This window comes from Clytia hemisphaerica, unplaced genomic scaffold, assembly GCF_902728285.1.
Source record: "Clytia hemisphaerica strain Z4C2 unplaced genomic scaffold, Clytia hemisphaerica genome assembly, whole genome shotgun sequence".
Classification (NCBI taxonomy): Eukaryota; Metazoa; Cnidaria; class Hydrozoa; order Leptothecata; family Clytiidae; genus Clytia; species Clytia hemisphaerica.
In genome coordinates this window covers 21,388-46,887 of record NW_027103588.1, presented here as the reverse complement: position 1 = coordinate 46,887, position 25,500 = coordinate 21,388, and the positions used below count along the sequence as shown (strand labels likewise).

Genomic DNA, 25,500 nt, shown 5'->3' with positions numbered 1-25,500 from the left:
GTTATCTGACTACGTCTCTGAACCTCTTGCAGTAATAATGAACACATCATTAAAGGAAGGGTCTCTACCAAAGGATTGGAAAGAAGCTCACGTAATACCCATATATAAGAACAAAGGTGCTCAAAATCTTGCAGTAAATTATCGACCTGTAAGCTTGACATCAATAGTATGCAAACTGATGGAGTCAATAGTGAGAAAGCATATTATGGAGCATCTTCTTGATCAACATCTTTTATCGAACAAGCAATATGGTTTTATCAAAAATCGATCCACCGTTACGCAACTGTTGTATTACTTGGATACGTGCTGTGAAAGTACATCAGAAGGAAAAGTGATTGATAGTATCTATTTTGATTTCGCAAAGGCCTTTGACACTGTACCTCATCGTCGTTTATGCAAGAAACTATTAGCATACGGCATAGATGGTCCGATAATGTCTTGGGTAAAATCATTTTTAAATGGACGAACCCAATCAGTGAAAGTAAATAAATCATTTTCGACAACGGATCACGTGGTTAGTGGTATCCCACAGGGTAGTGTCCTTGGACCATTATTGTTCGTTCTTTACATCAACGATCTTCCTGAAAGAGTGATATCATCATTTATACTCCTTTTTGCTGATGACACCAAAATCTTCCAAGAGGTCAACACTATCGAAGACTCTATTTCCATCCAACAGGATATAGACGCGCTAGTCAAGTGGTCGAAAGAATGGTTATTAAATTTCCATCCCGACAAATGTCACGTACTAACTATTGGCAAATTCTCTGACATCAAGCATGCCTATCCATATTGTTTGGATGGAAATCAGCTTGAACATGTTTTTGAAGAGAAAGATCTTGGGATTGTGATCGACTCAGAACTTACATTCGAGGAGCATATTGCAAAGCAGGTAAAGAAGGCAAATTCAATACTAGGAGTGATTAACAGGAGCTTTGAACATCTGAATCCATCCATCTTCCTAGTACTATATACTTCGTTTGTCCGTCCGCACTTGGAGTATGCTCAGTCGGTATGGTCACCTAAACTTCGAAAATATGTTGATTTGATCGAGGGTGTACAAAGACGCGCCACAAGACTCGTGCCTATCTGCAAAGATATGTCCTATGAAGAACGCTTGCGCATACTTGACCTCCCCACGCTTGAATTCAGGAGACTCTTTTGTGATATGGTCCAAGTATACAAACATCTCCACTACTACGATAAAAATACTCTTCCAAGTAAATTATCGACTCGAACACGTCCGAACAGGAGACACAATGATGAGCTGATACCAAATTTTGGTAAAGATGGATTCCGAGGCGCACAAACCAACTCGTTCTTTTACAGGAGTATACCAAACTGGAATAGATTACCAAGATACGTTGTAGAGGCAAAGACTGTCAAAATCTTTAAAGAAAGACTCAACGAAGCTTGGAAAAAACATCCGAAAAGATTCGAGACAAGACAATTGTAATCAAGATCCGGTTCTCAGAGGCCCTCGTGTGCCTTGAACTTGTATACATTATTATTATTATTATTATTATTATTATTAACATGGCAAATAGCAGATCGTTCGTCGACAGCGGTTCAGGAACGTCCTTTTCGATGACGTAATTGGTGAATAAGTCTCCATAATATCATCCATCGATGAAGCCTGAACTGGTAAGCTTGAATGTTGAAATGGTTCTGTGTTAATTGATGTCATAGAATGGCGTGGATGTGATATCGCAGTCGGATTTTGCTTGGCTTGATGCATGTAAGTCAATGGGTACAATTTTGTCTGTTTGGAACATTGAGATGCCGCAGGTGGCTCCTGCATGGCTTGGGTATTGACGGGTGATCGGTACATCCTTGACTGATCAATGTTGAATGTCGCCTCAGGTGGCTCCGGCAAGGCTTGTTTGATTGACGATAGGTGTCTCCTTGATGGATTAAATTGATTGATGGCGCAGAAGGCTTCTGCATGGTTAGTTTTCTGGTTGAAGATTGATGCGTCTTTGGTTGATCAAAGCGTGACGCTGCAGGTGGCTCCTGCATGACTTGTCTGCCGATTGGCGGTAGGTGTGTCGACGATTGATCAAGGTGTGACGCCGCAGGTGGCTCCTGCATGGCTTGCTTGCTAGTTGAAGATTTATGCATCTTTGGTTGATCAAAGCGTGATGTCGCAGGTGGCTCCTGCATGACTTGTCTGCCGATTGACGGTAGATGTGTCGACGATTGATCAAGGTGTGATGCCGCAGGTGGCTCCTGCGTGGCTTGTTTGCTGGTTGAAGATTGATGCATCTTTGGTTGATCAAAGCGTGAAGTCGCAGGTGGCTCCTGCATGACTTGTCTGCCGATTGACGGTAGATGTGTCGACGATTGATCAAGGTGTGACACCGCAGGTGGCTCCTGCATGGCTTGTTTGCTGGTTGAGGATTGATGCGTCTTTGGTTGACCAAAGCGTGACACCGCAGGTGGCTCCTGCATGACTTGTCCGCCGATTGACGGTAGGTGTGTCGACGATTGATCAAGGTGTGACGCCGCAGGTGGCTCCTGTATGGCTTGTTTGCTGGTTGAGGATTGATGCGTCTTTGGTTGATCAAAGCGTGACGCCGCAGGTGGCTCCTGCATGACTTGTCTGCCGATTGACGGTAGGTGTGTCGACGATTGATCAAGGTGTGACGCCGCAGGTGGCTCCTGCATGGCTTGTCTTCTGATTGGCGATAGAGTCTTTGATGGATCAATGTTTGTTGGTGCCGCAGGTGGCTCCTGCTTGGCTTGACTTGTGTCAGCTTGATCTTCATTCGAGGTTCTTGTACGAAGCACATCAATCCTTGCTGAATATAATGCTATCTGATGTTGTAGTTTCAGTTCCTTTGTCCTTTGAGCATGGTCATATTCTTCTTCGATGAATTTTGACTCTGCTAGTAGTTCGGCTCGTTTGATCTCTTCTTCAAGCAGTTGATCAGAAAGTTGACTATGTCTCGATCTTGGTGAACTCCATGTTGGTGATGTGGATCCTGACTTCTTTGACGATTTCGAAGAGTGAGTGGATTTTGACAACTTGGAAACCATTGAAGAACTTGAAGAATGTGACGATCGTAAGGATTTAGGCGACCTTGATGATCGTGATGATTTAGAAGATTTTGATGATCGTGACGATTTAGAGGATTTTGATGATCGTGATGATTGCAAAGATTTACGTGATGATGCAATGCTTCTTTCTTCTTCTTGACGATTTAATGTCTGTCTGTCTATCATTGATTTGATCATCAACTGTGGTAAACCAATACTGGTCTTCAGCCTTTTCGTGTGGGTCGAGTAACTCGTTCAGCTCATTGTGAGTGCCCTCGAAAGTTAATGCTGTTTCGTTGTACTGTTGAAGTCGACTCTTGATAAGACTTTGATCCAGCAGGGCTAATGTTTCCATCATAGACTTGCCTCGTTTCTCTAATCTGTTGAGAAGTCTTTTTCGTTCAGCAAATAAGTGTTGAATGCGTGATTTCTTACCCTTCTCGGTTAGTTGTCTTTCTCTTTTTGGGTAGCGACGTATTGGGGATAGAGCTGTTGCACCAAGTAAAAGCGATCCTGTTTCGTCATCTTGAGATGGTATGCTCTGTTTGTCATCAGGCTCCTCGACAACTTGGGTACCTGCACGACTAGCATCTCCCTCATCTCTGGGTTGATTGACTTCTATGGCGGTCTGGTCAACATCTGTGGCGGTACGGTCAACATCTGTGGCGGAACGGTCAACATCTATGGCGGTACGGTCAACATCTGTAGCGGTACGGTCAACATCTTCATCTCCATTGTGAACTCCGACGAGTTCTAGGGGACGATCGACATCGTCTCCATTCATTCTTTTGTTTCACTTTGTGGAAGCCCAAAACAGTGTAGTGTGTTACAACGCTCTTTATTGATTCAGAGGCTAGAAAAATACAAAGAAAGCCTAATTAGAATTTAAAATAAAATAAAAATAGCTAAGTTCCGAATCCCGGAAATCAGTCAGTTCCGGATGGAAAGGGCCAATACCGGAATACGGAAAACTATACGGAACTCCGAAAGTAAAATGGCCCTAGAGCAAACAGAGGGGAAATAGAGGCCAGAAATAGAGTATGAAGCCAATACGACCAAAGGACGAAATGTAATGCCCAAAAGACTAACGGTTTGTGACCAGAAAAATAGCTAGGAAAATGACTCCAAAATCGACTAAACGAAAGTCACAGACCAGGTCAAAAGGTGACCAAAATTCAAGGAAAAATCTAAAGAATCCTAGGGAATCTAGTACCAAAAAAAATGTACAAAAAATAGGAAAAATATAGGAAAAACTTACTGAAACATAAGCTCCAAAGCACTGTGTATGGATGGCTCCACAGGAAATACCAAAATAAATTCTCAAGTAAATCCAAAATGAAAATCAATTCAATAACTCTAAAATGTTAACTTTAAAGTTTCTCCAACGAGAAGTGAAAATGGAGTTTCTACAAACTCCTCAAAACGTCTACACGTTCTCATAACAATTTCTAGATTGAATTCAAAAGCAAAAACGGGCGAGATAAAATGGAGAAAATTGTGCATTGGAGCATTAAAAAACTAATTAAATTAAACATTAAAACGCGATATCATACGCGAATTCCCAAATGGGAATATAGTTACCGAAACAACATACGTCATGATATATACACAAGTCTCTTGAGGCCAATGTTATGATGGCCGCAACACCAACAAAACGCAAAAATTGAAAGAATTTAGAATAATTGACATGCTTTTGACCCGTTGATTACTTTTCTTTTGACCCCCTCTCTCTCCTTGGCGACAAAAACATACCTTTTTTAATGCCAAGACGATGTCAATTGAACGCAATCAAATGATTGAAATTTGATTGCCAAACAGCCTAGTTCAAATACTAAAAAAATAACAGATTAGCACGAAGCTATTCTCACTTTCATTCAAAGCTCTCGAATTTGAAAAAAGTAGGGGTCGGCAGCTCGGCAATTTTCTAATGTCTTTTTAACATTTTAGGTCGGTTTTAAGGTCAGCATTGCCGATTGCCAACCTGAAATTCGAGGACTGCATTCTCTTTCTCTTTGAAAAAATGACATGCAGACATTACGTTCTTAACAACAAACTTTACCATAACATCTAAGTCCCTCGACGTTTTGATTGAAAGATTTAGAACTGTTGTGAAACTCAAATCAAATATGAAATCAGCTGGTGAGAATGAGTCTCAAAAGAAATTTAGAAAAGCTTTGAAAAATTAGAGAAATGGAAAATCAACAATGGAAGACTGGAATTTTTTCTTGACTAGACAGCCTGAAAAAAACCCTGTTGATTATGATAAATGTATTAGACTGTCATTTGCAAATGAAGTTGTGAGAGAACATAATGGGAGAATGTTGGATTCTTTACAATCACCTATTGCAGTCATCAAAGCAAAAAATACTCCACCAAGTGCGTCAAAATCTTCCTCAGAAGAATTTGGTTTAGTAAATGAAGTTTTCCTTGCTAAAGGTGCCAAAGTAATGCTTACAAGAAACTTGTGGTCAGATGTAGGGCTTTGTAACGGAAGTTTAGGCATTGTCAAAGACATAATATTCCAAAGAAACCATCTACCACCTGCGCTTCCTATAGCTGTTATTGTAAAATTTGATAAATATACAGGGCCAAGTTTTTTTTATGACGAAGATAGTTGTGTTCCGATCATGCCTATCGTTGAGACTTCATCTGAAGATAATATTCAGAAAGAAAGGATGCAGATACCTTTGAAGCTTGCATGGTCAATAACAATTCACAAATCTCAAGGTCTAACATTAGATAAAGTTGTAGTGGATTTGGTAAAGAAAGACAGCATGGTTTAACTTATGTTGCATTATCACGTGTGAAAAAGCTAACTGACATGGTCATTGAATCATTTCCATTCGAAAGAATAAATAAATTGAGTGATGGGAAAAGATTTAAATTTAGAGTGCGCGAAGAAAGCAGACTAGAAGAGTTAGCATCAAGAAATAAGAATGGATATTAAGAAATGGATGAAGTAAAAAGTTTGCATGAAGAATGGAGACTAGAAAAATTAGCACAAATAACAAATGAAAAGAAATGCATATAATTTGCACATTCACAGTTAGTGATGTCTTGTCTTAATTAGATGCTAAAGGTAGTAAAATTTCTTGCAATATACCTTTGTATATGAAATCTTGACTTTTACTCTCGGGTACTTAATAGCCGTCCCCCCCCCGCTAATTAATTTTTCGAAAATTTTCCACCCAGGACATTCTTATTCCAACCCCCCCGCTTATTAATTTTTGGGAAAATGTTTTTAAAAGTTCCCTTTTTTGTCCTAATTCAGCTGTATTAGCCTCCTTTTCAAAAATTTTCCACCCAGGACATTTTTATTCCAACCCCCCCGCTTATTAAGTTTTGAGATTTTTTCCAACCCCCCCGCTTATTCCAACCCCCCCGGCTATTAGGTACCCGAGAGTACTTCAGATCAAAAAATTGAAATATTATTGACAAAAAAATGAGTTCCGAATCAAACCATTCAATGTCCCAAGGTTAGTTTTGTTTTTACATTCTATTTTTTAATATCAATTTTGCAAAATCAAATTTTGCGAATTTTCTTCTTTATCTTATTGTTTTTTTGCAAGACGAAAATCTTCTTTTCCAAGCTTCTCTCAATAAAGAAGGAAATAGGGCCAAAATATGTTATTTCTGCTTTTTTTCTTAAAACCTTTGCGAAACTTGCGAAATTTAATTCCAGCAAAATCTATCAATTTATGCTAATCGCAAAAATAACTTCTCGCAAAAATTTTGAATTTCGCGAAAAAAATGTTTTGCAAAAAATTAGTCCCCTTTTTTAAGGGTAATTTAATCCGCACTAATTCCTCCAATTAATTATTGCAGCTAATTTTGCAAACTCTTTGCTCAAAATTTATTTTGACTAAAATCCTTTTTTGTTTTTACTATATTTGTCTCAATATTCTATTTTTAGGTTTTCTTTCAACAACACCTGAAAAAGCTGATACAAAAACGCCTGAAAAATCTTCATCTACAAGCAGTAATAGAGGTACAGTATAAATTGTCAATCACATTTTTATATACAAACAGTTTTAGATGATTCTCGAAATCACATTTTATGTCTACATGCAACAAGCGAAAAAATAGGAAAAAATATTTGAGCTGTTTTTTTTTCAATTTTTAAATGGTAACTTTTACCTCGTGCAACCTTAAAAATATCTTTTAATTTAATTTTTTCATTTTTAAAGACTCGGCTCCAGGAAGAAAACGACTTTATTATTCACCATCAACACCATCATCCTCTCATTCATCACCAGCTAAGAAATCTGCTAATTTACAAGGTAATTTAACTTCATTTTACAATTCAGTTGACAATGACAAGCTGAACGATGTCTGATTTCAAATGCCAATTTTTGGGTTACCCTTAATAAAGGAATTTAATTTGACGGGAGGCCGAAAAAGTTTTTTCAGAAGAAATTTAATTTGGCGGATCAGCAATAAAATTAATTTCTGCGTGAATTTAATTTGGGGGACAATGGATTTTAAAGTTCAAAATCAAGTTGAAAATGTTAAAAATACACCCTTTTGGGGCAGAAATAGTGAAAAATTGAACTAAATATGAGAAAAATTTGGCGAAAAATTTGGCGGATGACGGAAAAAGGAAAATTTTGGCGGAAACATAATTTGGCGGATTTTGGCCAAATCCACCAAATTTTCTGTTTGGCAAAATTTCTTCCTTTAAGGTAGTTTGTCAGAGCTCAAATTCCTCCCCCCAAAAAATTAGACTTTATTTTATTTATTTATCATAAATTTAATTTAATTTTATTTAGATTTAACTGGTTACATCACAAATGTCACTCAATCAGTCATGAGCAAGCACACTGGAAACAAATATTTTGATGTACATTTGAAGACATCACCCAATGAACAATCCATTATTCGCGTGATGAAAAAACATAACCGTTCCATCAAACGATCTTTTTTCCTAGACGCGCGGCAAATACCAGTTAGACTGACACAGCTTACGCAAGGTGACAACGTGCTGTTTTATAACTCAATATACAAATTCTCGACGGTCATAAAGGAGCATGTTACCGCCAATATTTATTATGAACATAATTTGTTCACGCCCATCAGCACCATCATATCAAATGAAATGGGCACTTTTAACGTAAAAGGTGCGTTCGCCTGGATCAAAGATGAAACCGTCGTTGAAAAGAAGGATAAATCCAATGAAAGAGCAAGAGATGGAGTCATTGTGGAAACCACTACTTCTTCTATTTCAGTCACAGTGTGGGGAAAGATAATAGACAAGGTTAGCACCGAAAAGGCTGTATTCGAGTTTACCCAACTTAAACTGAAAACACTTTGGTCTTATCCAAAATTGGATTTGACTGACACGTCAACAATCAAAATTGATGCTTCTGCTGTAACAGATGTTAATTGGAATGCAGTGGATATGTTAGATTGGGATAAAATAGAGAAAGCCCACAAGGATAAATTCTTTCCTACTTTCGTCGCTTCCATTATTGGATGTTCCGTTGATCTGTTTCCAACTTGCGTTCATTGTAAGAAAAAAATCACAGTGCCCCCAAACCAAAAGAGTTTGTCATGTCAGCTCTGTGGAGGAAGATTATTGATTATCAAACTACCATTAGGATTTGTGGGTAATGTCCAACTTGAAAATAACGATGATGATCCTCTCTCCTTAACGTTCTTCCCCGAGGTTTTGCATTCTTTTGGGAAAGAACTTTCTTCATTTTGAAAAAGAAGATGTCGAAGATGAGATATTAGAGCTGTCGGACATGGCTAAAATAACTTATTCAAAAAACAAACGCACAATCACAAAAATTACAGAACTTTAGACAGGCAGCTGACGACATCCAAAATCTGGATGACTTTGGGACAAATGCCGAGCTGGTTTTTCTTATTCCTATATGTCTACTGATCCGAAAACACTTACTCGGCGTCCGAAAAAATATTTACCGGACGCGTCCGGTAATATTTTCTTAACTGATGACGTCACAAGCAAAACGAAAAATTGTTGACGCCAAACATAGACATATTATATACCGATCGACGCGTATTTGAACGTAGATTAAGAAAAAGGTCTGTTCTATCGAAAGTTATAAGCCATTGAAATATGTCACGTGACCTCTTGCTGAGGGATGTCGTTTTCTGCGACAATCAATACAAATAAAAGTTTTGTGACCTTTTTAATGCGAAATAACTATCTACACTCAAGTTGGGTTAAAAACAATTCTAAAAAATAATGAGAAATACCATAAACTAATATGGGTTTAAAAGAAAACGGGAGGAAAAAGTAAAGATTGTAACTCGATCAAGAGTACTTTACTAGCACAGCTTTAGACTTTGAATCCGACAATAGAAAAAGTACCCACCCATACATACAATATAATACATTATATACATAATATATACATAATCTAGAGTTTAAATTTCATCATGTCAACACTTTCAAAACATTTTCAAAGCGTTCGTTATCAACGTCAAAATCAACATCAGTGTCCGCGTCCACTTCTTCCTCCAACATGTCTTGGAGCTGATCCTCGTTGAAGCCCTCCTCGTGTTCATCGCCTTCGTCTTGATCAATGTGGTCTTCGTTTGCGGCATTTGTGCACCCTTTACATCTGCAAAACTCTGTACAACTAATCCCGTGGGCTCTGCAAGAGCAGGAACGGGTCGTACACCCTTTCTTACAGCCACACGAAATTTGTTCCAAGATTTGCGGAGGTGCTGGGGGGAGAAGCATCCACTTGATACTAAGTGTGTCACCGTTTCTCGACCAACCATAACCATCAGGGTCTGGAATATTGGGATTGTTTTCCAAGGATCGTTTGATGACGGCAGTGACGTACGTAGGAGACGCGTTTGCAGTGTTGAAGTAGTGCGTCTCGTGTAGGTGGTAATTTTTGAGGCTCGGTGCTACCATTTTTGGCGGAAAAGAATTTTGCGTATCTCGCCTCGTTGACGTTTGTACATCCTTTTGCACCATACAACATGCAGACAAACTCCTCGATGACGGGAAAGTACTTCGCATTAAAATCAAAGCTCTCACCGATTCGTTTGAATGCTTTCCGAAATTTCTTTGATTCTTTGATCAGTTTCATGGCTTTGACCTTCCCAATACCATGGAAAGCGCTGGTATAGTCATTGCCAGTGAAAGCATGGAGTGCTGGCAACACTTTACAACAACCTTCTCCAAGATGCTTGGCAATGGCCGTGATATCAAGGGTTCGGAGATTCTCACCTGAACCAGTCTCGACGTACAACTTTGTTCCATTGAAATGGGATTGGAAATAGATGGCATAAATCGATATGTCACTGTCGACGGTCTTGATGCAAACTTTCTCGGCTAGATGTTGACGAGCAGCATGTTTTCCACACAGGAACACTTTAGTGTTGGTTGGCTTCTTCTTGATCCGTCGATAGGTTGAGTTCTTCTTCACAGAGTACCTGAACAATAGAGACAAGAAAAATCATTAGCTATAATCTACTAAATATTAATTCTTTGTCACAAACTTTGTACTAAAGTGCTATAAGAATAGTAAGTATGTCACAAACCTGGCCGTTAGATGAAGTCAGCTTGAAGAATTTTGATCCCAAGTTGAAGTAGATGGTCCGACCTTCAATGATGTTTGAGTGATGATTAGTCCAATCTTTCAAAATAAAATCACACAGCTCCAACTTGTTGGATAAATCTGCCAAAAACTTGCTCCATTGTTTTGGACACAAACGATGTTTTCCTACTTCCATTTTGATTGTACCGTTGTTCTGTCTTCTCTGTCTTTCGAAAGACTTCACCGAACCTTCTTATACTGGTCTGTCACAAAATATACAATAGAGCTGACTGCTATCCTCTCGAGAATTGATTTGGATACATCACCAAACGTTTCAACTTTCTTCGGGTCAACTTGTTGGAGAAGGACCATCCATCAAAGATATAGGGGATGTCGTTCGGAAGGGTATACGTCACTGGACCAGAACATTCATTCGATCGCAGCTAAAGGTAAAAAAAAGAAATTGATTACACATTCTCTAAAACAGCTGAAAATAGGGGAGGAGACAAAACAAGAAATAATCACTCCTTAATTAAATTATATTTCTTATTTGACATTGACATAAATAAGTCAGAAAACTCAAAAAAAAATAGCAAGGCTATCATTCTACTTACTCATCAGCTGGATTTCATTGTTTTCACCATTGTACCATCAGGAAGACCAAGAGCCCATGGATTGGACTGAGGGAATACTGGAGCACCTGACGTAGGGATATTCCTGACTCACATTTAGCGATGACGAGAAGCCGACCAAACATCGACCTTTCAGCAGCAAGTGTCACTAATTTATCATTAATCTTCATCGTTGTCTTCGTTGTCATGTAGGAAAACGTTTTGAGCTTCAGTTTGTTGATCGGATCGTAGAACAATTTCTGTGACGTTTCAATACGATCACGAATGAAACTTTTCATCGCAGTCTCACCCTTTCCAACAGCCTTAATCAAATCATTTTCAACCAAAGGAGATGCTTTGTGCCCAGAAGTACATTGATGGGCGTCCCGCTTTTGAAAAGGGAACCCCAGCAATTCAAAACCTCGTAGGCTTTTTCAACAACTACAGTTATTGAACGTGTGGCGAGATTTTCCTAAATCTTTAGGGATTGTTGGTTTCTTCGTTTTGACCAAAAGAATTTTCAATGTCGTTAATACATTTCGAAGCAATGTGGCTAGTCAATACCCAACGTGAATCGTTCCAGGAGAAGTGCTATATCCTTTGATACCACCATGACACTTCTGATCCCTGTTGATTGTTTGTTCAATCGCTTGATCAGATGGAACCTTGTTAAACTTTCCGCAAGTTCTTTGGACAGCAAAATTCCCGTTTCTAAAAAAGAGCGTAACTTAAGTTTAAGATTTCCGAGAAAGATTTTTTGAACAGCAATTAAGGGATGAATCAAAAAGTATGTGATGACAAGACAAATATGAAGACCGAAAAAGTGAAATAATGATTAATTGGCCTAACTTGAATTCTTCGTAGATATTGGATGCGAAGTAGGAAGTTGAACCATGTCTGACCAGTAATACGTAAAGAAGCGTGAATAATTAGGGCGATCGTACGCGAAAAACCACGGAATCATCTTTTTCGTCGTCTCTAAATGTAAGTTCCAATCGCCAAGCTTGATGGACCGTTGAAAGTTGAAGAGAATGTCCATCATCTCAATGAATGAATAACCAAACGTTGATGTTGGACCGCGTTCGTTTTTCAAAACCTTTTCGTGTAGTTCGATAAGTTCAATGAACTCAGTATCGTCAAATACGGCGGAAAGCGCTTCCAGAGTTGGCTTAATTGAACAATAATTCAAAAAACTTACAACTACTCTTACCACACCCTGTCTCTTTGTCTCCTAAACCGCAGAGCAACCAGAATGGTGAAGACTCCAAATTGTGCTTTTATGCTTATTCCGAAGATGAAAATCATTGCTAAAAACACGTCTGATTAAATTCAAAAAGTACCTTTTCTTTACACAACTCAAAGTCTGATGAAGAAATCACTCGTTCAAGGATGTTTTCGCTGGCCTTGCCTCTTTCACGGATCCATTCTTTGAAATTTTCCACCTTGAAGCGTGACAAAGCGTCGTACACGTTCTCTAACACCCTTGTTGCATAGTTATATTGCTTGCCGTTGAGAACACCTTCCAACGATCCGCTCCCTGATTGAATAGGAAAAATACACATAAATCGAAAAACAGATAGAAGTTACTTACAAATTTTAGATGCTAAAATAACTCTTGATTACAGATAAGGTCCATTTAGAATTAAGCTGTTCGCTCGAGTTATGGATACATGACATGTAAAGATCTTATTAGCATTATTCAAAACTTTATTTTATTGTCTCACCAATCAAGTCTCCTTCGATAATCCAATCTCTCAAACCAGCGTCTGCAAACCTCTTCCCAATAACAGCAATAAAAATGCATTGTGCATGGAAGGCACCCATTCGAAGAACGATGAAGTCTTTTAGCTCCTTGTAGACTGGATTCATCAAAATCTAAAAAATAAGGACAAATCGATTTGATTGACTTGGACCCAGTAGATTCTTGATGAGATAAAAAAAACTTGAACATGGGATATGACTCGATTAAATAATGAGGAATCTGCCAATGGCGAACCCAACTCACAAGCCTTGGCATAAATAGCCTGATCCAAGACAACATCAGTTTCTGCTAACCCGAGTTTTTCAGCTTTCATTTTTGATTGGGTTAACAGCTCCAAGACAGCATCCATCTTGGTTGGTGATTTATTTATTGCTGGTAAGTAGCAAATATTGTGAACTTGGTCGTTAGGCTCTGGTGTTATGAGGTAGTTAAATCCTTTCCCCTGGCACAAGATTGGAATGAGCCCGTAAGAATGCCCAAAAGAAATTCACAGCTCGCAAGCACGAAACAAGTCACTTTCATTCTCTTTAGGTAGTTTCTTGTTCTCTGGCCCATCTCTCTTCTTTGTTGAATTGTATTTTAGGAGCGGGTTTTCCACAGCTTCGAAAGAACGTTTTCGGTTTGTATTTAGGCGTTGACTTATCCTTCTCGTTTGATTGTTCGATTCATGTTTTAGTTGGATAAACGATACCGTTGGTAACGTGCATTGATACACCTAAATTAAGAAATTCTTAAATTAAGAAATGTTTACTTGATTAACAGCCCCAATTTTGTGAGCTTCTCCCTAAGCTGAAAAAGGAAAGAAATTATCACACACACTTAAAAATCAAACTGAAAATTTAAGCTTCAATGCTGGTCAACTTGTTCTTTTATGAAGTCCTTTAGCTTGACTCGAAGTTAACGCATGACTGTGTAAATTGATTGGCAAACCATTTCAGTAAAGTATAGAAACACTAAAATGAAAAAGCGACCTATAATAAACAACCTTTGATCGATTCCGGATTGATATCATTGTTGTCCCAGACGAACGTAACGAATATAGATGGTAGAATAGTGATGGACAAAACTTCGGATTGATTCGTTGTACATTGCATCCATTGCGAGAATAGTTTCAAGGTAGTTAACATCGTCATAAGAAATGCAATGGCCGAACTTATTCATCCAACCGACCAGTGTTTTCGAGCCCGTTTTCCTTTTGATACAAAATCCCAGTTTTGTTTGTTTCGAGCACCGAAAACGACCAGCTCTACTGTTATAAATCACGTCCTCGCAAAGTGATGAAATAATGGCTTTCTTACGTTCGCTTAGTCTTGAGATAGGAGTTGCCGTGAGCACAGTCGTCATTAATAGTTCTAACTCGGCAGGGATATGTGTTTTGGATGTAATGAGTTCGTTTTCATTCGGTGGCCNAGAAATTTCTTGCGCCTATTGTAAAATATCACATCATCCAGTATCCAACCAGGATTACTCCGGGTAGGATAAAGTTGGTGTGATATTTCTGGACATTTGCGGTCGTTATCCTAAACACAGCTATGTAATTTGTAAAATATCAGTGGATGAAATTGATAGACCCCTCAAAATGTTTGAAATTATGTATCTTTTATAAAATATCACATCATCCAGTATCCAACCAGGATTACTCCAGGTAGGATAAAGTTGGTGTGATATTTCGGGACATTTGCGATTGTTATCCTAAAACAGCTATGTAATTTGTAAAATATCAGTGGATGAAATTGATGGACCCCTCAAAGTGTTCGAAATTATGTAAAGTTTTGGATTTTTTGAGGTTTCGAAGTTTGTTGAATATGATATTTTTCAGAGTTACATCAATTTTGTAAATGAAGTATTTTGTGGAACATGTAAAAATATTTTATTTTAATTGGCTTTTGGAAAAGTCCCAAGGCCAAGAGAGTTAAAAGTGAGAATATGTCGCGTCTATGTGAAAAAATTGAAAATTAAAGATTCCTCGTTTTCAGGACTTTTTGGAGCTTCAACTATTGGCCGTGTGAAAGATTGATAGCAAGTTCTATGGTAATGAATTTCCTGTGGGACAATCGAATTCCAATTCAAACCACTCATATATGCGCGAAGATTGGGATTAGAATCACATGCTAAAGCATATCTCTGAAGTGTCTCGGCAGCTTGTCGCGTGGTACATTTCGTAACTGGCTCATAGCCTCCACCTTTCATACATTTCTTTTTGTAGCAGATACAACATTCCACGTCAGCCAATACCCGTCCTAAAAATTTAAATGCAAATAATCTGGTTCGAAAATGTTGACTAGAAGAAAATAAAAAACGATTTTTCCCTTTCGCCTTATAAAAAAAGTACTTAATAGGAGTAAACTCCGTGCCGTTACTCGGAAAGGTAAGCTTGAAAATGATTTAAGTGCTTACCACAACGATCTCGCTTCCGGTTTGATCTGCGTAACGGATTCGAATCATCATCATCATCATCGTCATTCGAAGTGGTTTCCTCCTCTGCGTACCTCTTTTGAATGCGTTTGAGAGTGGTCGAATGGGTATAAATCCCGTAGCATTCGTTATGGAATTGCAATTCATTAGAAATCTCAAGATTCAGATCACGAACCAGATGGATTACTTTGTCGTCTTTGCGTATTTCACTGATAAAAATGAGCAAGAAGAGAGTAGAAGGAAAAGATAACTCCGTAGGTTTAGTATTTCGGACATAATAAGATCATAAAATTATTGAAGTAAGCTATGGCTCCATAAAACCATAAATAAACCCGTAAATAAAGCACATCCACTCCTTCTTATGCGCGCCTATAAATCAAACTGTAAACTCGAGCGTCATGTGCTGCTCGAAAATCTTTGACTAATGTTTCTTTCTTGCGCGGATACGGGCTAGAGCTTGCTCTGTTGTAAATCCGTAGCATTTTTTTACCACGGACCCAGGCTAGTGGAGGGTTTGTTGCACTCTCACCCAAAAAAGTACGTAAGAAGTTTAAAAAGTAGAAAAATAAAACTACTATAATGTCAAAAATCAAACAACCAGCTTTTAATGAATTAAGGAAGAGGTTCACTCACCTTGCATTTTTTACTTTATCCAAAGCATTTTGCGAGAACTTTCTCAACTTCAAATTTTGGGCACTTGCTCCAGAGTTAGCGTGGTGTAAGATACATCTCGATACAAGCTCCTGTGTTTTCTTACTTCTTCTCTTAGGAGTCAAAACCAATCTTTTATTTTTCTTCTTGGTCGAAGGAGGGGATGAAGGCAGTTCCATTACAGAAAAAAAACCAAAAACAAAAACACCATCTTCTTTTTCTCTCCGAAATTTTTTTTTCTAAGACGCACATTTTTACTTTTTCCCGCGTTAAAATAATTAGAAATGTAAATAGAAACAATTCAGGGGGTTCATGTTGCTTTTCTTTTTAACTACTTTTCCTAATGTAACACTAGTTTGATAACAATAAGCTAAATGAGTTATTTTAAAGTAAATAAGAAAAAAGAGTTGATAAAGTAGATTGAGTTTAATAATTTGTTTATCAACATTTTAATGGGATTTATAAAAACTTACAAACCCCCGTGATTGTTGTATGTTTTGAAATCGAACGATTGAGAAAAAGAGAGAAACAGCAGAAGAGAAGTGTAAAAGATGGCGGATTTTGAGTGAGAGATGAATCGTATTTTTTATGATTTGTTTTGTGAATATCATTGACCTTAAATGATTTCAAGAACGCCGAGTAAGTGCATTTGTATCAAAAATGTATTTGTAACATGAATATCTACTTTATGAATTGTCCCTTAATTTTTCACTGTTTCACTTTTTTTGATGCAATTAGCTGCCTGTCTAATGTTTGTTATTTGTTAAATAAACGATTGAAAATAAAAATCCTCCTACAAAGTATGCTTACTAGTAAATGTAAATAAAAATGTATATAAGTAGTTTAAAACAAAAAGTCTGTACAAAGTTTAAACTCTTAAAACAGAAAGTATGTAAATAAGCTTTATGTTCTTAAAAAAAAACTAAAAAAGAAAACTTAAAAAACATAACATTTTTGTTACATTTATCATATGTATATATTTCGTTAGATTTGTTGTTTTATTTATGTTTTTCGTTTGTTCTGTTGTCTATTTGTTTCTTTCATGTTTGTCTTGTTTTAATGTTTGTGTTGTGGTCTGTCTATGTCTGGACTGGGTCCTAGGCATACTGATGAGCCCTGACGATTAGGCGAAACAGACCAAGAAATCACTTGCACCCCAGTATCTGTGGCCCAGTGGTTACTTAGTCAAAAGTTCATTAAACTGTAAACCAACCCAAATATGCCTCTTTCCAATGTACTTGAAGTATTATTTCGGATACCAAACTAAATCAAAAAATATTTTACATGTCAGTGAAATTAGAATTTCCTAAATTCCATCCCACTGGAGCACAGATATAGGGGTCTTTATTTTCAGGGAAGAATAACAATAACAATTTTAGCGAAGAGCAACAAAGAACAACACATTAAGAATGTCTACACTTTGGTACTCATATGTACACAAAATCTTCAGAACCCAAAGCCCTGGATAATGTAAGTTCATTTTTTAGTACTTTGTATTGCTAGTTGTATACACATACATGTACACTACTTTTTGAAAATGGTTCATGGTCAGGGTACATTTGGCATAAAAAGGAGGCTGTTTTAGCCAATCTAGAGGGTCGAAATTCAAAAATTTTCTGGCCCGTCGGGCCCAACCATGGTGGGCCCTCCTTAGATACTATATATAGCTGAATCACTATATATAGCTGAATATTTTTTGCAGGGTATCCTTAAAATCCTAGATACGCCCCTGTTTGATTGTCTGTGTTGGAGTCCCTGTAGTGGAAATTCAATACACCTTTGCTACAAGTTATGCCAACGAGCTTATGTGTAAAGCAATTTCCGTCCCTTTTGTTGGAGTTACTGTTTCTTGTTGGATTCTCTGTGGAATGTCTTTTGACCGGTATCGAAGAATCAAAGATCCGATGGCTGAGAACTTTGGTAAAGTCAGAATTACTTTGGCTTGCTTAATTGTTTGGTCTATTTTCTTCTTGGCAGCCATCCCTCAATTTATAAAGACAGTATATTATGCTGAAACTCAAGAATGCTATTTCGACGCCTTTGAAAGCTTCTCGTCTTCGTTTGCTATTGGTTATTACGCATTCTATTTCATTGCAAATGTTGTTGTGCCTCTTAGCATTTTTCTGGTTCTCTATTTCAAATCCCGAAATCGCCTTTCATCTTCTTTGAAAATGGATGGACAGACAGGAGCAGCAATTACAGCAAGAAACAAGAAAGCTCTTAAGACTTTAAAAATGTTGCTCATTCTTTATACGATTTGCGTTGTACCAGGAAGTTTTTACGGATTACTGTATCCTATATTGGGTCATTTCATACCAACGTTTTATGAATTCTCTTGGACTGAAGCTGGATATATCGCGTATTTTTGCCATCAATATGGAATCTGCATCAATAACATGGCGAATGTCTTCATTTATGTTGGAAGGATTTCAGAGTTTCGAAAATTCTTGGCAAAACCTTTACAGATGTGTTGTCGAACCAATCATCCGACATTCGTAGAACCGAAGCCCAAACGTCAACAAGTTGCAATAACATCTTTTTAACAGTTTTGTTTTCTCATGACAATAAAATAGGTTTGCCTATTCTTTACTTCGATGGCCCTGAAAGTTCAAAATTTTTCTTAAAAAAATCAAGCCAGGGTTTCCAAAAACGAAGCCTGATTTTCTCTGAATTAAAACGGGAGTCAAGAAAAAGTCGATTTTCCAAAATTTGAGACCACCAAATTATTTTCTTGAGTTAATTAATAACTTGAAAAATTTTTAATCCTTTTTTCTCTGGGTTAAACACGAAGAACATAATTTTGACTCGCATTCATTTCTAGGGCGAACCTCGTCACCGTATTTATTTATTTGAATATTTTTAATTTGAGCTATAGCCCTAGTCTGGTCCTTGAAAATCATCACTTAATCTAGAAATGTTTTTGCACTTCAAAATTTACTTTTTTTAACATGCACATACAAAAAATATCCCTTGGTACCCACGGTTCAGGTCAGGCGAAACGTCCATTTAGAATTCCTCCTCCTGAACTACGTTAATTCACAATGATGACAATGAAAAGAATCTAATTTTGCTTAACCTTATTAACCCTAGGGGAGGGGAGTAGAATCTACCACCACCCTCGGTTATTTTTAATCTAGAAGAGCTATGGCCATGAAATTTGGTACACATGTTCTCCATCATGACACAGACTTCCAGGATGCCATTCAAAAAGCTATGACGTCATCATAAAGTTTTAACCTGTCGGAAACAAATGGTTTACAAAAATGTCTGTCACAGTTGAACCACTAAAGATATTTAGATTCTGTTTAAAGATTCTGAAAGATAAAAGGCTGTCCTTCAACATGAGTGCAGCTTTTGCATTTTCCGAAATTATTTTTTATTAAAATCTATGCTGAAAATAAGTAAAATTTTCAAAATTTGTTGACATCATAAATGGTGACGTCATAATTTTCATTTTTTTTTATTCTTGAAATTCAGATTGACAATGATTTAGAATTTTAAAAGCGATTTTAGCTGGGTTTTATGTCATGTTACACAATAAAGTCATAAAACCTCATCTAGAAGACCTATATGAGCATAGAATTTTACAAAAGTACTCTTAACTAAGATTTTATTGAAAGTCAGAAAGTTTCAAATTGTTTAAAGAATACTTTCTCCGAGATATACACAAAATAACACTAATGTGGTAGATTCTACCCCTCCCCTTGGGCTAATAGGGTTAATCGGTAAGATGGATTTTGGATGCACGAGGGTAGAAAGTTTATATATTATATATATTTCAAGTAAAGATGATGTATTACATTTAAGTATTATTCTAACAAGAAAATAACTCACTATACACAACTTTGACCTTCAAGAATCCTTTAGCAAAGTGACAGAACAGGGGAGTTGTCAGGGGAGGGTCGTCCGGGAATTATTAAGGGTTGACTGTCCGGGGTTGATTGTACTAGCATCCATTAGCAAATAATGAAGCTATACCAAGCTTCAGATGAAAGTGCTATAATAATAATATTAATTTTTCCTTGCCGGTTATTTGTCNAGCATTTGTTATGAAAAAACAATTAGATATAAAAATATTTTTGTCAACATTTTATCATTTCAAGAGGTAGTACCAAAATTGATGAACAATTTATAAGATGATACGATAAGAAAACATTGATTTGCTCTAAAACCACCTTCTACCTAGCTAGGAAACCTGTCCCCTCTGACTGAATTTCTTTTATAACCTTTCATAGCACCTGCATTACATTCCAGCATGATATCTCAAGTGAAATTATTTTGAGTTAACTTCGGTATGTTTTTTGTTGTTGTTAGATAGAAAAAATACATAAAGATGAAAAAACATGATTGAAACAATTTTCATTAGATTAACAGATATCAATTCGTTTCTTATAAAGTTGATGCTGATAGGAAAAATGAAAATATTGAAATTGTATTCAATGGTCATAAAGTTGATTGAAAATATTGAAGAAAATCCCATTTTGTAAAGAAAACCAGCCAAACAAAAGCCGATTTTCATTAAAGTTGATGCTTATAAGAAAAATGAAAATATTGAAATTACTCAAAATCCCATGTTTGTATTGAAAGAACCAACTGCTGAAAGCCAATTTCCATTAGATTGAAAGATATTGATTCGTTTCTTATAAAGTTGATGCTTATAAGAAAAATGAAAATGCTTAAAATTATTCCCAATCCATGTTTGTATTGAAAGAACCAACTGCCAAAAGCCAATTTTCATTAGATAAAATATTGATTCGTTTCTTATAAAGTTAATGTTCATACTAAAGATATAAAACCTTTGTGTGATTTTCTGATTATTTTCTAAGTCTTTTTTTCGAAACTTTTCTTCGTGAGAAACATATGCCGAAGTAAAAATCTAAATTACAAATTACAAATCTGCGCAGAGAAGTATTACATTTCTGCGCAGCTCAAGTATTACAAATTTGCGCAAAGTTTATTACAAATCTGCGCAGGTATTACAAATCTGCGCAGAAAGTATTACAAATCTGCGCAAGTATTACAAATCTGCGCACAACAACATTCCATTTCATTTGATTTCAAAACATTCTAAAAAGCCTTTTGAAAGTTTATTTATGCTGAGAATGTATTTCTGAAGAAATGTTTTCATGTTTTGAAAAAATCTCTATACAAATGTCATATTTGCTTTTTGTTGTGATCAGCACGTCTGATTTTTCAGCGAACCCTTAAAAACAGCAAAAACCTTTAATCAAGCTTTTAAAGTATAATTATGGGTGGCATGTTTAGTGCACACGGCATAAACGGCCGAGTATCCGCATCCTAAAAACAACGGATAACCGCTAGTATACGAAGTTTACCTAAGCGTTTTACTGAGTAATTGCGAACTTCGCTAAAAAGCAGAAAACGTACCCCTAAGTTTTACGACTTCCGAAAAAAGTTGGTCGAAGTTTTCCGATGTTGTATTACTCAATGCCGTCGAAGTTTTCCTAAGAACCCAGTTTACCTAAGTTATCCGAAATTTGATAAGAGAAGCGGAAAACTGAGGAAACCTAGTCACGAATCTTAGGATAACAATCAAATTTCTTCGGAAATTTTCGGTTAACTGATTCTGTTTTCCGTGGTTATACGAAGTTTGGGTATCTCTAGTAAACATGCTCGGTTATTTAGTACATCACGTGCATGTTTCTCTGGTTTTCAGTAGTAAATAGTAGAGTTTTCAGTTTCAGTAGTTTCCGAACTATGAAAATCTTATATACTACGAAATTTTTTGCTTGCCATTTATTTCGGTGGTAAATTCAAATAATGTTCAAATCATTTGGTTATATTTTTTATGAATATTTCATAATACTGTTCAATTTTTTTAATCATAGTACCATAATACTGATGAACTTTAAATTTTTTTACAGTACTATCAAGAATCATCATGATAATTACAAAGAAAAATTCGAAGAGCAAGATAATTTGATCAAACAACAAAAGGAGGCTATACAATTGTTGCAGGACAGAGTAACAGAATTGGAAGGCGCGATGCAAGCAAGGGCAAGTGGACCTGTGGTTGAACCTATTACACCAGAACTTGCTGTGAGTATGAGATTTACGAGGCCTTCACCGCTATTATTGTTATTATTATTATATTATTTATTCACATTTAACCAGGCTATCTATATCAGACTCAATCAGACAGAAAAAAAGCATTTTTAAGAGGGATTGAAAAAGCCTGACAATAAAGCTTAGTACTCACTTGTTGAAAAAGTGGCGTTTAACACTTTAGTCGCACGCGTCTAATGATAAACGCAGGCGTTTAACTTTTCAGATCATCTATGTACTCACTAGGAGCTCTTTAGCAAAGAGAAATAGTAAAAGAGGGGAAAAGTGAAACGAAATCGAAAGTAAAAACCAAAAATTACAAAAGAATTAAAAAGATTTAATCTTGTTTACATTGCGGTGCCTTTGAACTTAAGTTTTTTGATATGCGCGTTTAGATATTTTTTTCTAAGTTCGATAAACGCCGGCGTTTAACATTAAACGCGGGCGTATAAATTAAACACCGGCTTTTATTGAGTGTACTCACTAGAGATCTTATGGTTTTAGACGCGCGTGTATAAAGTTATACACCGGAGTTTAACACTTAACACTTTTTCAACAAGTGAGTACCAAGCTTAAGTGAACTTATTCAATTTATTAAAATCAACTTATCATCTTAATTCATGTACAAAACTTTCTTCAACACATGGACTAGATTTTAACCAGTGATATCTTTAATCCATATTGAAATCTTGATTTTTCAATTCTTTTTATTTATGATTCTCTTCAGGATAAGGTACGCAGTATATTCAAATGTAAAGCCAGTACTGGAAACGAAGTGTGGAATTTCAATTTAAGGTAAATGCTTAGTAAATTTATGTATTTAAGATTCAATCTTATCTAGACAAGTAAATTGATCTTTCAATTCAATGTAAGTTGCCCTGAACTATTTCTGACAGTATTTCCTGTTTAAAATGCCTCATTTTGATTTTTCAATTCTATAAGTCACATGGGTTAGAATATAGAATTAAGTAAGGTAGTGTGGTACAGTGATTATTACTTTTATTACAAAATTTTCAGGTTTGATGCAAAAGAGAATGTCCACATCGCAGAACTTTTTGTTGATGAAATCACACCATTCACACCTCACTTTCATGAAAAGCTTGTTAAAAGTAAGAAACTTTCCAGAAAAATAATAACATTAAGTTACAAAATAAAACTTACAGAGATGCAATGCTTGAGAAATATCATTATTAAGCCCCAAGTCCAATATGATTTTATGGCAATATGTAGTTGTATTCTTTTCAAAAGATCTCAATGAATAGACACTTTCCACACACTAAATCTTAATTTGACCTAAATTTTGATTTTTCAGAGGCTTGTAATCGTTATTTCAACCACCTTAAGAGGACTGAGAAAGAAAAGGACCTGTTAACACCTGAAGAGTTGGAAGCAAAGACTGTAGCAAACCGTAGATCATCTAGATGCCATAAAGTAAGGAAATTGTTATTATTAGCTGACAACTTAAAGTTTAAATAAATTCACCAATATGTTCATAAACTACCAAGGAACTGAACTCAAAAATGTGGCATTTTTTCAGGCTTTTTGGATAAACTTGTCTTTTCATAGACCTGCGTTGATTGACTTTCATTTCCTTTTGAAATTTTAGACCAGCAAACGTCTTCAGAAGATAGGCAAAACGATCGAATCACTAGACGAAGAAGAGCAGGAGATGGTATTGGCAATGACGGGCGAAGTCATGACAGATGAAGAATCTGATGAAGATGAGAATAATGTAAAAATAATAATGAGGAGAAAATTGAGTTGGAGGAGCGATAAATTTGAACTTTCAATGGAAAAAATCAACTCCAAGACAACTAACAAAACTTTAATGTATCGTGTTAATGGCTTGCCGTCCACTCGTCAGCCATCTGAAAATACTAACCCTATTTTTGTGAGAAATACAGAAAATGTAGAGTAGGCTAATTTGTGATTTATTTATGTATTTATTCTTTTTATGATTAATTGAGAGTGTATACATTTATCTGCATTTACATTTTTTTATTATAAGCAATCAGGTTGCTTGGTTGCTAAGGCTCGAGGACTCAAACTTGCTAATTTTATTTTACTATCTTGTATAGTAAAAGCTTTTCAGATAATCTAATTATGGCAAACGATAGCCCTTGACCCAATATGCGTAAGTATGGCATAATATTAAGGGTAGTCAAGCAAACTTTTCAGAAAATGAGCCAGAATGCTAAGCAACCGCAGGTCTGACCCAAAAAAATGGAGTTATTATATTTCAAAAGTGTGTATAAATTCAACTAACTTATTTTGAACAAGATTCTTTTAGGAATAAATATTTCCATCTTGTAATATTAATTTAATAGACTTCTAACCTTATTTGTATATATGTAACAATAATAATAATATATGTAACAATTTCTATTAATTATTTATTGTCGCAAATAATATACCTTTACCCAAAAACTTGAAAACGGATTAATCATTTTCTTTTTGATTTTCTTATCATAAGTACAATAAAAACATTACACAAAAACTTAGCCATTGTTAAGGTTGTAGAAAAACCCCATTTGACAGACGGTTCAAACTTCATAGCAAATTGAGAACAATGTTAGACAGACGGAAAGACGAAACGTCAAAGCTTGACCAAAAAACTTACCGCAAAACTTCTGCATACTTCTTTGTTTTCTTCACTTTAGGTGTGCTTTTATTTACTCCATTGTTGATGCTGTCAGTTGACATTTGCAAAATTTCTGCAACATCAGGATCTTCCACATTGGAGCTAAAGTTAAATTGAAAATACAGTCAAAATTTTCATAATTTTGGCAGCAACCTATGACCTGCTTTCAATTTGTTTAAAAAACTTAATAGGGATACAATCAATAATATGTTCGGTTTGCGTTACCCACCAGACTCATCTTCAAAACATTCCCTAATCAAACGAGTCGGAATAATTTTTTGAAAGCCAAGTACTTCTTTGAATCATCCATTTGCTACAAGTGTTTGTTTACTGAACCTACATTGAGTCCCATTTGAGATTTATTATGTACCCTTATTGAAATTTTCAAGTCGAAATTCAGCAACGCAGTAGGGCCGATACCTAAAGGTTAACACATGCGCGTGCACATTTCACTGGATTTAGTTTGGCTGGCAGCAAAAGAATATGTTGATCGCTGACTTGATATATCGGGATTTACTAAATCTTAAAAACCTGACGAAATATATGGAAATGAAATTTATGACGCAAACGGAGCATATTTTTGATGATCGCCTTATTGAAATTTTAAAGTTGAAGTTCAGCGTCGCAGTAGAACTGATGCCCGGAGTACTGAAAATAAGATCCCCTTTTTAAGGTTAACACCTGCGTGACCACATTGACAGACTGGATTTAAAAATATTTTTGTGACGCAAACCGAACACATTATTGATGGTTGCCTAGAATATTTCTCAAACAGGACGTCGTTGAATGTGTAAT

General features: G+C 36.3%; 3 protein-coding genes and 1 long non-coding RNA gene across 4 annotated transcripts; 2 read left to right on the top strand and 2 right to left on the bottom strand.

Moving 5' to 3' along the window:
- Positions 1-1,743: 1,743 nt before the first annotated feature.
- Positions 1,744-3,039, bottom strand: LOC136801492 (nuclear transcription factor Y subunit beta-like). Its single transcript, XM_067058130.1, has one exon. It carries the CDS (start codon positions 3,037-3,039, stop codon positions 1,744-1,746), a length of 1,296 nt encoding a protein of 431 aa, XP_066914231.1.
- Positions 3,040-3,861: 822 nt separating this feature from the next.
- LOC136801486 (uncharacterized) lies at positions 3,862-4,496 on the bottom strand. The gene is made up of 2 exons (XR_010845861.1): positions 4,298-4,496; positions 3,862-3,892 (listed from the first exon to the last, which is right to left on the bottom strand). It is a non-coding gene; the product is annotated as an uncharacterized lncRNA (long non-coding RNA).
- A 747-nt stretch (positions 4,497-5,243) lies between these two features.
- On the top strand, positions 5,244-5,822 carry LOC136801491 (ATP-dependent DNA helicase pif1-like). Its single transcript, XM_067058129.1, has one exon. The coding sequence runs from the start codon at positions 5,244-5,246 to the stop codon at positions 5,820-5,822; it is 579 nt and encodes a 192-aa protein (XP_066914230.1).
- A 12,347-nt stretch (positions 5,823-18,169) lies between these two features.
- LOC136801490 (uncharacterized) lies at positions 18,170-24,110 on the top strand. Its single transcript, XM_067058128.1, has 6 exons — positions 18,170-18,357; positions 21,884-22,058; positions 22,792-22,859; positions 23,082-23,173; positions 23,377-23,495; positions 23,671-24,110. Exons 1-6 carry the CDS (start codon positions 18,170-18,172, stop codon positions 23,980-23,982), a joined length of 954 nt encoding a protein of 317 aa, XP_066914229.1. The 3' UTR covers positions 23,983-24,110.
- The last annotated feature ends 1,390 nt before the right edge of the window (positions 24,111-25,500 follow it).